This window comes from Helicoverpa zea, chromosome 28 (genome assembly GCF_022581195.2).
Source record: "Helicoverpa zea isolate HzStark_Cry1AcR chromosome 28, ilHelZeax1.1, whole genome shotgun sequence".
Taxonomy (NCBI): domain Eukaryota; kingdom Metazoa; phylum Arthropoda; class Insecta; order Lepidoptera; family Noctuidae; genus Helicoverpa; species Helicoverpa zea.
The window spans coordinates 4250309-4265471 of record NC_061479.1 but is presented as its reverse complement, the minus strand read 5'-3'; the positions used below and the strand labels follow the sequence as shown (position 1 = coordinate 4265471).

At 34.9% G+C, this 15163-nt stretch overlaps 2 protein-coding genes and 1 long non-coding RNA gene across 5 annotated transcripts in view; all 3 read right to left on the bottom strand.

Moving 5' to 3' along the window:
* LOC124643723 (TBC1 domain family member 1) overlaps positions 1 to 5223 on the bottom strand; it is a 54530-nt gene extending 49307 nt beyond the window's left edge. For all 3 annotated transcript variants that reach the window (XR_006985977.1, XM_047182778.1, XM_047182779.1), the window contains exon 1: positions 4653 to 5223. The gene's annotated coding sequence lies outside the window, so the exon portion shown is untranslated. The remainder of the gene's footprint in view (positions 1 to 4652) is intronic.
* Positions 225 to 2956, bottom strand: LOC124643645. Its single transcript, XM_047182662.1, has 3 exons — positions 2810 to 2956; positions 805 to 960; positions 225 to 370 (listed from the first exon to the last, which is right to left on the bottom strand). Exons 1-3 carry the CDS (start codon positions 2954 to 2956, stop codon positions 317 to 319), a joined length of 357 nt encoding a protein of 118 aa, XP_047038618.1. The 3' UTR covers positions 225 to 316.
* Positions 5224 to 10621: 5398 nt separating the features above from the next.
* LOC124643724 lies at positions 10622 to 14891 on the bottom strand. The gene is made up of 3 exons (XR_006985978.1): positions 14645 to 14891; positions 11189 to 11326; positions 10622 to 10689 (listed from the first exon to the last, which is right to left on the bottom strand). It is a non-coding gene; the product is annotated as an uncharacterized LOC124643724 (long non-coding RNA).
* Between the last annotated feature and the right edge of the window lie 272 nt (positions 14892 to 15163).

The following is a 15163-nucleotide window of genomic DNA, read 5'->3' as shown; positions in this document are numbered from 1 at the left end:
TCTACACGACTACACGATACAGACTATCACGGTATTAGCACAGATTACCTTAATATGGTCTTAGTAATAAGGTCCCGTTTTCCCCTTTGAGCATGGAACCCTAACAATGAAAAAGGGGTTGAAGAATGAAACACGATTAAGTAGGGCTAAACCTATATTTATTTCAGACAAAACAGAACCTGACACTACACTCCCTCACGCTGCACTCACAGTGGGAGGGGTCACTTGATGATAGCCCAAAAAATATATCTAAAATTTTTACAGAATCATTTATATATCACCTTCATTATCACAGTTGGCAAAGTGTATTTCGATATTAAATATCCATAGTTCTGAGCAACGCGCATGCCTGATAGCTCGCTTTAAGTAACTGAAAAACAGAAATTAAAAAAATAATCACCTTTAAAATATACCAATTAGCTTTGCTAATTACTTTAACCCAGAGGTAGGTATCTCAACCTTGACAAGCCTTTTCCCAACTGAGGTTGGCTTTCAGTGTAACCAGATGCAGCTAAATACCAGTGTTTTACATGAATTAACTGCCTATCTGTCCTCCTCATCTCAGTTAACCTATACCCTTTAGTTAGAATGGTTTTAGCAACTTTCTGGGATTTGACTACCCATAACGACTGCCAAAGATGTTTAAATGACAGGACCCATAAAGGACAATGAACGTTTCGGTCTAATTCTCCTCTAGCATTAAGTGATACATCAATAGAAAGCTAATTTTAGTAATAACTATGCAGGTGGCTGATGGCTGCAGAAAAGCCACCTTTGCTGACAATCAGCCTCAACGTTACTTACCGAAGTCATGGTAACCAAACATAGATCATTGTCGAACGCTGTTTTAATTCTGAGTTCCTTTTTCATGTAACTGATTATAATGAGATAGTTATTTTTATCTTCGCGATGCATGCTTGTCCAATCGAATTCCAGAAGAGCCCTTTTTAACTGAGACCCCTAAAACACATAGATATATGTACATAGCTAGTTGATTCGGATGGAAATATGTCGCTGTTTTTTATCTCCCAAAAGCGGGTAAAACATACTCATGTGTGAATGGCCAGAGAGTCATCTCACCAAAAGGTTGCTTAACCCCATTGCTAAGTAACAAGATTCGAAGAAGAACGGACATTGTAAGGCTCTGTGCTTCGGTACGGAATCTCTCATGCTGCAATATGTCAATGGCCTCAACGAAGAGTCAGAAACAAAAACCAGCGCTGGGACTCCGTCTTGTTCCGGGTCGCAGCATTATGCTGAGCGAGGGCCGTATTGCGCGCTTTAAGACGCATATTTTCCCCTTCTATTAATATTTCTGTATAATGTGTCTAATTTAAAGTGTGTATGCGTCTTTTGTTGCGCAATAAATATTATTTTCTTTCTTCTTTCTTTCTTCTTTACATAGTCATCATCTATCTAGCCTTCCCCTTACTATGTTGAGTCGGATATTGGAAAAGTCAAAGGTGATAAGAGCAGAATAACCTTAATTATATTGCCCTATTAGCAAGTGATTTAATTACTCTAGATGGAAGCTTACCTTAAATATCACTTGTTCACCAAACCAGGTGTAAGCACAAATTTGAAATAAAGCAAGAATTGCATGGTTAAACAAAAAATGGTACTGCATGCCCTGAAAAACGTCAAATGTAAGTTTTTTTTCTTTCAAACGGCCAACACTGTACTACTGGTTGTCAGACTTTCTGGCTTCTGACTACCCGTAACGACCGCCGAAGATCTTCAAATGATAGCCGGGACCCACAATTCGTCCCTTCCGAAACATAGAAAGTTAAGAGCATAGAATATCTACTAAAATTACTGCCGCGTATTACGGATGACTTAATCAAATAATTAAACTTTCTTGCAAATAGAAATTCGATAAATACCTCTGTCATTGAGAATAGTATGATGCAAAGAGTAGTGTAGGCATTGAATAGTGGAACAATAGCCAGCCAATTGTAAATACTATTCAGCATATTAAAGAACCTGTAATAATTATCCGAATTGGAAAATGTAGAGGAAAAATTGCAAATAGGAAGAAAGCTCAAGAGTCGGAACTTGAAACTCACATCGCACTATGAGAGTGAAGGAATAGAGAGTGCACCTGTGTCCAAGTAAATGCTTGTGCACTATAATAGTATTACATGTGCAGCTGGCTGATCTTCTAACGGCCAGTTTCTTCATCAAAAGTTAAAGTTAAAGTAATGTCTAAAGTAAAAGTAACGGTCAAATACGTTTTTTCAAGGCTAAAGTGACAGCAAAACTAATAGAAAAATTGAATTTGACCGTAACTTTTACTTTAGATATTACTTTGACTTTTACTTTGGCTTTAACTTTTGATGAAGAAACTGGCTCTAAGAGAGAATATCACCGAACAAATTAACTTTTAGTCTAAAAATCACGCATTTTAAGTTATTAGGTAAAAATATATATAAACAACTTACTCCACCATCTCGATATGATGTCCATAAAAAGTCCTGAGCTTAACATTCAATGGATCCTTATACTCCATTTCCGTTTCAACTAATTCCTCTTCTCTAACCTTCAAAATCATCACTAAACTATCACTCGTCGTACAAAAAATCATCACGAAGATGATAAACCAGAAATCTACTACGAAACAGGTGTTCACCACAATAAAATAACTTATGATATGGAATATTAAAGATATCTCGTAATACGGACTTGTCATCGGCAAGAACGATGGGCAGCCGGTTGTCAAATTCACTCTCGTGCCCAATATATAATGCCATATTACATATAACAAGGATCCCACCAGAGGAAGAAATACACAAGCAAATAAAATATAAACCATCATCTGCAATTTTTTTATCAGTTCCTTCGATAAAGACGCAGATTTCATTATCTCTAATAACACGGTCTTTGCAAGAAGGTAGGACTTTTTAAATTCTTCCCGATTGCTGATAAAAAGCAATATTTTTATCTCAAGTAGAAACATGAATATGATTCCATAGCCAGCTTGACTAGCTTCAACCAAGTTTCTCTTATCTTCAAAAAACTTGACGTTACTGAGAATCACGTAAATAATTATGAAAATAAAGATTATTTGTTTTTTCATTGTGGTTTTCCAACTCCAGTTTGGGTACAAAATATTTTGTCCAAGTATGTCTTGAGAAAATATTGGTAGTGCCAAAGTTTCGTCGATTTCATTTCTAGGTCCTATGGTGATTGAGTGGCGTTTAATGGTGTTTTCGAAAAATCTTATCATTTTCACAAGAACGTATTTAATTCAAGGCGCTGCAAAAGATTTGATTCTAATTCAAACCAATGTGCTGCAGTTCGGGAAATAACTGGCGTTATTATTTAATCAATGTAATTGTTTTTCGCCACCTTGGTTTTTGTAACTAGCTTCTGCCAGCGGTTTCACCCGCATCGCGATTTGACTACTCCGCTATTATAAAGCCTTGCTCGACTGGTTCCTGAGATTACCACTTTCGAACAAACTGTTTGTTTATGAATTAGCTATTGTTTAATGGATTCCTATTTTTTATATATTTTGGAGTTTGTAGAAGGGTGAAATTCGAACGAAATTTCGCACACACTGATCAACATTTTTCAAACTACTGCAATAGTTTCGGAGCCTTTATATTATACAAACAAAAAATCCTGTTTATCATATTAATAGAGAAGTATATTGAAAAAAAAAAATTATGACTTTGTATAGTAGGTATTGTTAAGTTCCCAGCCTTTAATTGCATTAAATTTGTTTTCTTACATAAATAAGGTGGAGAAAGATCAATTAAAATAATTGGATAATGAATCCAGTTACTGTTTCTTGGACAATGAAAGACAAAAGTGATTGAAAATTAAAATAGTGCTGCAATACATGCTGACAAAGTAAAATTATGCTGAAAAAATTAACGATAATATTTGTACGCAGAATTAATGTTCAAAAATGTACCTACACCAGTTTAGGTTTTATACAGATTTAGATGTTATTTTCTCTAGTAAGTAAGTACATTTTTATTTTTTTCTACCCAGTTTTTCTTCTTTCGAGGCAATAATCACGGTTTTTTTTAATCGTTACGGTATTGACTGTAGCTAAGTTATTTTAATATATTATATCAATCAACGAAAACTTATACCTACATAACTCTTTAAAAAATTTTTTTTTCGTACTTTAGGTGATGATGGTACTTAGGGAGCCGTTGTAAATATCACAATGGGTTTTCTTTACAGTTTTTAGTAGAAACATTTCGTCACAGTAGGTACCAACTTGTACTACATTTGAGCAGGCACTTAAGGTGAAAAATCTTGATGTGACAAAAAAACAGTTTACAAAAAATCTGACTCCCAAAAACACTGAAAAGCAAAAAAAAACTACTCTTAGCTGCATCGGCCTAGAATTCGGTGTCTTGTCTAGGGGATGATGATATGTTTATTTCGCCACCTAATGATTCAGTTGTTTGGGTAATAATTCTATTGTTTTTATTGTATCCATATTGATTTTAGCTGAATTTTATTTTTACCAAGATTATTCAATCAAAAGTCGTATCAATATTTTTTATCTTTAGTTAAGCGTCTATTAAAAAGGAGTATATGTATATAATGGAATGAAACACAAAAAACTTAGCAGTAACACAAACTATATAGGGTTTATATAGGTATATAACAATAAACTAATAAATACTCACAGATAAACGCTCTCCAAATAATAATTATCAACAATCCCAATAAATCACAATATCATTGTCAAGCGTCACAAACAATTATAAACACATTAGTCTTAATTCGACGCCATTTTAAGATTTCAAATTCAAATATAGAACACACACATTCTCATTACAAAATATTTTTAAAACTATTCCAATTTGTTCTTCACAAAATGTTATATGTAAATGAATTTTGAATTTCGAACACTAATTGGTTCACATTTTAAAATGCGCGCGAATCATATGTTTTCTGTTTACACTGAGCGAATGCTACGCTTGGCACACTAGCGGTTCTATTTTCAAAACACGCCACAAATGAATGGAGAAATCCCGAAACGTTCTGAACATCCAAGGCCTTGTTTTTCAAGCACTAAAACACTGAATCTTTCACACTAAAGTTCTATATCCATAGCGTTTAGTATGTGGAAGTATATCAAGTCCATTTCACACGCGAGTATTATAAGGACAGCTCCAAACCAGAATTGTACGTCAGAGAGATTGGCGGAGCAACAGACAACCGCTTGCTTTGCGAGTGGCATGAACACTGATGTAGTCATATTGGTAATTTCTTGGCTCAACCACAAAATGGTAATCAATCACAGTGTTTATCTTCTCAAACTGGTAATTACTTAAAAATATTGCCAGGTAGATATTAATTTCTCTTCTTTAAAAAATATTTCGTAGGTAGAATTGTATGAGACCTTTTTAATATGTCTATATTAATAAAGTTGTCTATGTAGATAATGGCAGTTCGTCTTCGAATTTCGAATTTAGATGGGTTTTTTTTTTCTTCTAAAGCTCGTTCTAAATTCAAATTTGATTTTTCTCAAGGTGCCTTTTTGATGTTTAGTTGTTTTTAGGTCCGTGTTCTGTCAATAAGTCATTTAACCTTTTTTGCCTTTAATTGGACTAAATGCAGCAGGTCTGATGATGTTTTGAATTAATTAAAACAGGTTTTATTGTCCTTGAAGGTTTTTCTCAAATGCTTGTTTGTGAACCTTTACGAATAATTTATTGCATATAATCAGTAGATTTTCTTCACTTAATAACATAGATACAATGTACAAAAAATATGTCTCTGATAAATAAAATTATAAAAGTGATCTTGAATTCCAAATGATTTCCTTGTCGTCGTAGGTACTTGTCAATATTTAAATATCGAGCGAATCCTGAGTGCTTAGTGCGAGTTTTCGTGAATTTTTTTACGGACTCACATGAGAGCGCGTATACTAAGATTTGTATGGAACAAAAACAGCTCCACCTAGTGTCAAAAATTGGAACCTGTTTTTGTTCCATACAAACAGTGTTGCCAACAGTTGTAGAAGCTTACCACCAGAGTCAACTTTTAAAACCACCAGAAAACCACTAACAAAAATTTATCCCACACTTAAAATCACCAAATTCACCACTAAAAAAATATTGTTTATATTTTATTGTAACCTAAAACAATTTAATCATCCAAAGATGTAACTCGGCAACGATAGAAAATTAAAACAGACAAAGCATTACATCTGTTTAGCAATTCATCCGACCCGATCCGAATCCTTCACAAATTATAATCGGCGTAGTAGTTTCACAAATTGTTTAGTTACGCATTTGACCAATGAATGAGTACTTAATATAATTATATAGTAGTCGTTCACCTTTTTGTTTTGTAGATCCTTTTTTGACATTCCGTGAGACTTCAAATCTCCATAGTAACTCCTTAAAGTTGTACCACAAAACTTACATTTCGCTACTTGACCCGCAGTACTTTCAACATTTCGCCACTAAATAGGGGACTTAAACCACCAGTATTAGTGGAAAATCCACTAAGTTGGCAACACTGCATACAAATCTTAGTATACGCGCTCTCATGTGAGTCCGTAAAAAAATTCACGAAAACTCGCACTAAGCACTCTGTAGTCAGTCACGTAACGTTCTAAATTCGAAATCAATTCATCTAGCGCCATAAAAATGTCTTCGTTTATTTCATATTCAAATTCAAACATTTCAAAAATAGAATTGCACGTCACATTTTTTCTTTTATTTTTTGAACACATTTAATAGTATTTTAGAACATGAGTTTTTGAGCACTAATTCGAACACACACTGAGTTTTTTTTTACTTTCGCAGAGTTTTTCATATGAAGATAAATTAGTATTATTAAAACAGGCGCCAACCAGTATTTATTAGCGAAACTGACATGCAACTGACATAGACAACATTGGTCGTGAATCTATATTTAATGTGGATCAAGGTTTCGAACACTACCTATATATTAATTTGGCTATTGTTTAATTTCAATTAAATTTTAAGGTACGTTTTGAATGTCTACCACCAACTGCAACAGGCACTGTGATTGAAAAAAAGTTCTTAGTCCGTCTTAAAGATAAGCCAAAAATAAAGGACCCGTATTTTTTCTTTTCGCTCAAAAAAAAATAATAACGAAGATACAACACAATTGAATTTGTGTCACGTCTGAGTACAAATTTTACATAGACGTGACGTTACGAGCCCCCACTATCTATCTCTGTTGCGTTATATCTTAGTTAATATTTAATGTTTTGTTAAAATATAAAATACGTGTCCAATATTTCTGGCCTATCTAAAATGCGGGCTAATTTGAATCTCTATTTATTAACCCTGTCATCACGCTTATTGCCGACCGCATTATCCGCGACTGTATAAAAACTATTGATATCTGAGGGCGACTGCACGTGCTGCTGCCGCTTCGATCCAAAACGGTTTCATGTAGGTAAATACATACAAACCACTGGCTCAATTCCGATAATTTTACTTAAGCGACATACGATTCACATTCGACTGAGATCCAATCCCGACTCAATTACGATTGAAGCGTAGGTGGCATTCCGATAATTTTTCTTTTAAAGAAACGTTTTTATCAGTTTCTGTGTTTCAATCATGAATCATATAGTCAGCAAATTATTTACGATTGCAATATGATTGTAGAGCAAACTACCGTTTAGACCAATATAGCAGACCGGTCGCAAACCAAACGAATGTCATTGGTATACGATCGGTCTTATATTAGTAGCAGAATGCCCGATATGGTTAAAACTGCTATTGCGATTCAATTTCTATTCAATTTTAACATTATTAACTTAGCAGAATCGGGACCCAGTAGTGCAGCTGCGGCCGACATCATGCAGTCGCGGCATGTGCGGTCGGCAGCTAGTATTCAAAACGTACCTTAATAACTGTTTAATTCATTCATTGATATTCAATGTTTTTGGGGCAGGAAACTAATTGTTTTAGAGGTTAAATTGCCTATTTTAAATATGATGTAAACTTTGTAAGACAATTACCTATTAAATATTACGTAGGTCTTACGTGTTTGTAGAACAATAAGTTAAAAACAGAAATAATACGATGAACTATTGTGATATGCCACCGCTTCAGCAGTCGCAAGCGCGGCCTGCTGTGCACAAGGTCGCGGTCCCGGGTTCAATTCCCGGGTCGGTCCGAAATCGCTTTGTGGCTTTTAGGAACTTACACAAAGCAAGCCGGACCCTGAAAGTTGGTGATTGATACACCCGTGCATCGGAGAGCACGTAAATGTCAGTCCTGCGCCTGATCTCTCTCCGGACGTGATTAAATACCGGGTTTTCCGAGTTTTATAATTGGCGTACTATCATTTGCATACTGATTTTATGAGAATCTCTAAGGTTGCAGTGTGCGCTTATTCCAAAATCACAAGACAGATATTTTGTCACTCAGAATCTGTCGCACATAGCAAAAACTGGGCGGTAAATCCGCTAGTATGACACCACCGTACTACCTACCTAGTACTAAAAGATAGTACCGCGTATGTGTACCTCCAAGCTTTGTTTGTTGTCATATTATCTCGACAATGATGAATGGACGAGTGAATGTCAACAACGTTTACGTAATTTAACAATATTGAGCTAACTTTTAGCCGACGGAGGTAATGTAAACATAGTTTTTTGATCAGTGCCTACATGAGAATTTCATATCTACCAGCATTAGTTTTAAGTTGTTTATATGTACAAACAATGTATTAGTATATGATTTAATGTTATAATATTTATGTATAGCATTAGATGCCCGAGTTACACAGATAAATATAAAATGCTATTTTATACTTTCTTGAAATATCTACGAATTTTTAAGAGAAAATAATAATAATAATAAAATTTTACCCAAACAAATGAATACCGTTCGGGTCGAGCTAAATAAAACCGTTTAAAAACTCCTAATCGATTGAGCTGTAAGTTTGATATCACCAACTATTGGGTGGATTTGAGAAAACTCAGCAATAGTGAAACAACAACAAACTGCAGTTTAAAAACTACTTCGTCTCCAGTCACGCTTAAAAAATTCAAAACCATAGTAAAACTTGGTCACCCATCCGTAACCCGACCTTATCAAGTAACCTCGTAATAAAACCTTATAATAAAACTGACCTCATGTACAGTGGCAGCCTTGAAGAGGAAGCAGTTGAGGAGTCCCTCCTTCTCATTGAGGAGTATGTAGAACAACTCCTCAGGACGACCTGGTACTTGACTGGCACTGCAAGAAATGCATGGTTTAACTCCTTGTGCGAAGCTAATTATAAAACAATAGAAAATCAATTGTGTCTCGCGTATATCAGCTCTCCGACATACAACTTTACTTCTTTCGGGATACCATGATATCGCTAAGTTACCTACGTAATAAAGAGGAAAAAAATATATGATCTTTTTTTTTGTACCCCCTCTAAAGGCAACCGAAAGTACTATAAACCGATGTGAAAAATTATTTCACTGTTGAAGACCTAGGTACACTATTCTCCAGTAACATTCTTCCAAACTAATATTATAAATGCGAAAGTAACTCTGTCTGTCTGTCTGTCTGTCTGTCTTTTCTTCACGCCTAAACTACTGAACCGATTTTTGTGAAATGTGGTACAGACATAGTTTGAAACTTGAGAAAGGACATAGGATAGTTTTTATTACAAAAAAAAATAAAAATAAAATTATTCCGGACATATAGCGCCATCTATTGGTCAAATCAAAAATCTGCTGGTAGTCACTATTCCTCGCGAACGAAGTTGCGGGCAAAAGCTATATAGTAGGCTATATTTTATACGGGTACATAAGAAGTTGTTTGTAAAACACTGGTACTCAGCTGCATCCGGCTAGAACGGAAGCCAACTCCAACATAGTTGGGAAAAGGCTCGGAAGGTGGATAGGTAAGAAGTTCAACCGGGACGCGACTGAAACTATTGGATAACGACTAGTCCTTAATAGATCAAAAATACAGATAAAAAAATACAAATTTCTCCTTGTTTTTCAAGTCGCTTAAATTAAATTTATTTCCATTACTTAAGTGATAGTGAAGTTTATTTTGCAAAGATGATGGCATTTACTCTCTCATAACATTAACATTAACTCTTGGTTTTCCTAATAACTAGACAACACTATAATTAAACAAAATGAACCGGATTCAAACGCAAGACCTACGTCGTAAAGTCTCCGCTAATAGACCAAAACACTGACATTATTGATCTTTACACAAAACGTGTTTTTCTTGCCTACGTCATGAAGAAAAAAATAACTACACATAACATTTACTTACTTGTTTTTTCTTGAACTAACGTCATGTGGGATTGTCATTAATAGTATTAAATAGTTTAAATTATAGCTAGGTATTTATAATCTATTTTTAGATTAATCACCACTAACCGTAGATACTTATATAGGCAAAACCAAAGGGTATCGGTCCTACACCTGATCTCTCTCCGGTGGTGTCGGATTGCCGTCCCATCGCGCTATGAGAGTGAAGGAATAGAGAGTGCACCTGTGTCCAAGCAAATGCTCGTGCACTATAATATGTCCTGCGCAGCTGGCTGATCTCCTTACATGAGAACAGCCACTATAGCCCAAATTGGACGGGACATTGTGATTGAGAATTAAATTATTACGTACCGAATAATATCGACTAATCTGTGAACTATTACAGGCTCAAAGTTGCCATTGTAAGCCTTTAAGCAACCATCTTCTATGGCGATGCTCAGCTGTAACAAGAAAAAATAATCATTACTAATACAAATATATAAATGCGAAAATAACTCTGACAGCCGTAATTAGATATCAAAAGTTCTGAACCGATTTAAAGGAATGTGTGCACACCGTTCACAGATACATAGTTTCGAGCCTCAGAATACATAGGGTACTTTTTATCCGGTGACAGAAAGTAGTTAGCAGAGAGTGAATCTGCGGGGATCTAGTAAATGATAAATCTTTAGAAAAGATTACCACGAGGACTTTTTTTAGTTGTGTGTACCCAAAAGCGCAAAAACTACAGAGCCCATTCGAAAAACTATTTCACTTTTAGAAAGCTACACTATCCCGTGGTAGCATAGGCTATATTTTATCCGTGTACGAAAACTAGTATGCACGTAACGCGGTCAAAGTCAGGAAACAGCTAGTGCTTACAAAACGCGGGCTGATTCCCAAGTAAATATGCATAGCATAGTCGTCTTTCCAAAGAGAATAAAGCCCTTTCATACGCACCTTGTCTCTGACACCAGTCGCGCGTATTTCCCTCAGCAGCCACGGCAGCATGGCGTTCGAGAACCTTCGATCCATCGCCGTGAACCCAAGGTACGTTACTGCCGTCAATTTAGTCTTCATCTTGAGTTGTTTGAACTGCTGAAAGAAGAATTAGAATCAGTAAAACAATGTATGTCACAGATAGAGCGAAGTGAAGAAGAAAAAGTAGGTAAGCAGATACATAGCAGGAAAGAGAGAGAAGGTATCGATCATGGTAGGGTCGGTCGGTCCGTGGATGGGTAACCATCTTGTTGTGATGAGTTCTTCCGTGTTTCGGAAGGCACAATGAATTGGTGGGTCCCGGCTGTTGAACATCTTTGGCAGTCGTTACGGGTAGTCAGAAAGTCTGGCAGTATTACCAAGGCATTTCGGGTTGCTAAGTAATTCTATGTAAACTCTCAAAACCTGCAGTGGTTTCGGCCTGATTTTTAGAATCTAGGACCTTCAGAATTGCAAAATTATTTGTCTCAAATTGTAGTAGGATCCATTTTCAATTAGCAAATTTTTCTTGTAATAACAGGTCAGAAGTTTTTGTACCTCAAATCTGAGCTATCTCCAGTAATATTTTATACATTTGTACTACAGGGAATAACATCGGAAAACACCAGTTTTCCTTCCTCAACTATTTTTACGTACACTTTACCGCCACGTTCACGTGAGATCGTGTGAAACACGATTTGGGTCGCTTACCATTGTTTTTAAAACAATAAACTGTTAAGTACTTTGTGGGAAAATTTGTAGGTAGATACTTATAATGTAGGGATAGTAGGTACTACTCAGATTGACGAAGGTACGACCGCAGCGATTTATTATGTACGTCAAACCCAAAGTTAAAATCGTTTCGTATTCAAACTTGGCTGTAAAACAGCACTTTTTGGACGTAAAAATTTACAAAAGACAGCCCCCAAAACGTCTACCCTCCACCACTTCCTATGTGTTTTGCTGACTTCATTAAATAAGTCAAGTACTAACAGTTATCGGCACGGATATCGGGCCATGACCTTCACCTGCGCAGAAGCGATTTACTGCCTTATTGCCTTATGCGTACGGGTGCGCAAAGCGATCCCCACTCTTCCGCCGAGAGCCCAATATCCGTGCCGGTATCTGTACTCTATCTTATGAAGTAAGACCGATTAATTACCCTTCTGAAAAATTTACTTTTTTTACATTTTGCGATTTTACGAGTTCGTCTGAATAACCTTAACTTACGTAGTAACTATTATAAAATCTGGGCCTTAACCCACTAAAATTCTATCTATGAATCCATCGTCTGCCTAGCCTTTTCAAAGATATTATGGGGATCGACTTTCAGTCTAATCGGGTGCCACTGAGTTACCTACTCACATTTTTACATGAAGCAACAGAATATCTGACCTCTTTAACATAGTTACTCAAAACCCATTCGAAAGAATGAGACTCACAAATTTATCGTGCTTTCCGAAATATGGAGGAACTCGTCATGCCAAGATGGTCACCCATCCACGAACCGACCGCGGCAAGCGTTGCTTAACCTTATGATCTATCGACCGATGTGGCTGCTACTTAGCCACGAGCTTCTAAGACGTACACTTACTTAACTCGTTAAGTGTTAAGTTAACCACAAACCGTCTTACCACAAAAACTTTTAAACGTCAGTTTATGCCTTGTCTAAAAAAATGTCAAATTATGACGTTGACATATGGTTCATTTTGCAGCCAAAATTTTATTAGACAAGTGTAAAACAGGGTTTAAAGTTTTTGTAGTAAGGCCCAAGATGTTTATGGTAAACAAACAAACCGCAAATAAACCTTGTCTTTACATACTTAAGTATAGAGTTTATGTAAAGATTGAATAATAGCTAAGTACATAGGGAAAATTAAATCAGTTAAAAGTAATTTTAATCGGGAACAAATATAATGACCACCATAAAATGCTTTGATACCCTTAGTTTTGCAACCAGAAAAATCTACTGAACACCAGAAAAATAAAGTCTAAAAATGTAATAGTACCAGCTATTTTAGTCACGACTTCACTTTAAATTGTATTCGACCACCAAATTTAGTAAATGATCACCAACTCTTGACGACCAAATTAATGTATTATTTTTGCCTAAATAAGTCACTGTGATTGCCATAAAATGTAGGCTTATTATCAAATAAAGTATTATGATGCCATATTAAGTTATGTGTCCGGCTTGCAATGCATGCGTGAGTGTCAGTATGACGAGTGACAGGGGAAAATGGAAGAAAATGACATATTGCGCCGACCCCAAGTAAAATTGGGAACAGGGTAGGAGAAAGAAGAAGAAGAATGTGTTTCTCAATACACTCCCTCGAAAACACACTCTTATCGCACTGTTTAGAGGCATGCAATAGACAATTTTCCACCCTAGTGCAGGAAAAGGGTCCCCATAATGTTATTACATTTATTGTATCAGGCCGAACTTATTTTTTTGGAGTCAGTTTACTTAAACAGGATAGCAAGATGTAAAAACTTTGATTATCATTTTATATTAAAACGCTGGTATAATTTTGATGATCATTCACTACTTTTGGTGATCATTTACTACTTTTGGGATAACAATGATTTATTTGGACTCATTTTGCTTAAATAGGATAGCAGAATGTAAAAACTTTGGTTATCATTTTACTTTAAAATGGTGGTTTAATTTTGGTGATCATTTACTATTTTTGGCTTGCGCATGATTTATTTTGGAGTAATTTCACTTAAATAGGATAGCAAAGTGTTAAAACTTTGGTTATCATTTTACATTAAAATGCGAGTTTCATTTTGGTGATCATTTACTATTTTTGTCTGCTATTTGTTACTATTTCTGGTGATCAGTTAAACATAAGCCATTTTAATCTAAGTTGTAGATATAGGCAGTTGTGTAAATACGTAGGTAGGTATTACATTTAATTTATGAATGAAAAAAAAAAACGATTTATTTAACTGGATTGTGAATAATGTTTTTTTTTTCATTTCTTATATATTTTTTTTGTATATTTATTTATGTATTAAGACGAAAGCTCAATTATGGTGGCCCAGTAATTTGTAAAGCTTTCATAAGGTTAACTATTTATTTTGTGACTTCTCGAATCAACAGAAAAAAATATTTCTAGCAAATTATCTATTTCTATCTACCTTTCCATATATTTTTCTATTATTATATAAATTATCATAAAAAAATATTCCTGCGTTCAGTAACCATTTAAAATGATTATAAGTCACCTTCAATAAGATAAGATTAATAAAGAAAAACAAAACAATTTGTCACAGAGTCTAAACAAAAACCTTTCCAAAATTATATAATATTTTTCACTGAAAACATAAACGAATAAAAAGAACTTCCCTTCAAAGTAACACTACATAACATAGCTATAATGAATTTAATTTATAATGTATGCAAAACCATATGTACATAAATATTAATTTTACCTGTTAACAAAAACCCTTAAAGCTTCGAAAACGTAACACTTGTTCTAAGTTCGAAAAAAAATCAATAACAAGCACAAACACTCATTCGTACAACCTTATAACAACCCATAGTTGCAAATCACTCAGAAAACCTTATTTTTAACACATTTTTTAACAAATTGACACTAAAATAAGTAAATAAAGTATTAAATTGAATATTTTTGCAATAATATTTAGAGCAGGACTTTTGCAAAGGCACTGGTAGGCGGAAATAAAAACATTGTAATGAAAATCCGAAGTCTTTGCCTACAACAAATGCTGTGTCTCTTTCTATCTCGCACGTTTTTGTGAGATAACAAGCATTATATGGCTAAGGAAAACTAATGGGTTAAAATTATAGTAATTGTAACATTTATAGTTCAATACCATGTTTAATTTATTTATTTCTTTCTTTTTGCCTATAAAATTATTCCCCAATTCATTACAACTGCATATAATTTCCAGATAACAATGATTGTGTTCAGCGCCATCTATTGCGCA

Excerpts from the sequence above, each read along its gene's own strand:
- LOC124643645 (XM_047182662.1), bottom strand. The coding sequence starts at position 2,956 with ATGTTTCTACTTGAGATAAAAATATTGCTTTTTATCAGCAATCGGGAA. Across the intron at positions 961-2,809 it reads TAAAAAAATTGCAGATGATG|GGGTCTCAGTTAAAAAGGGC; the intron begins GTTTATATTTTA and ends TATGTGTTTTAG. Across the intron at positions 371-804 it reads GTTTGGTTACCATGACTTCG|TTACTTAAAGCGAGCTATCA; the intron begins GTAAGTAACGTT and ends TCTGTTTTTCAG.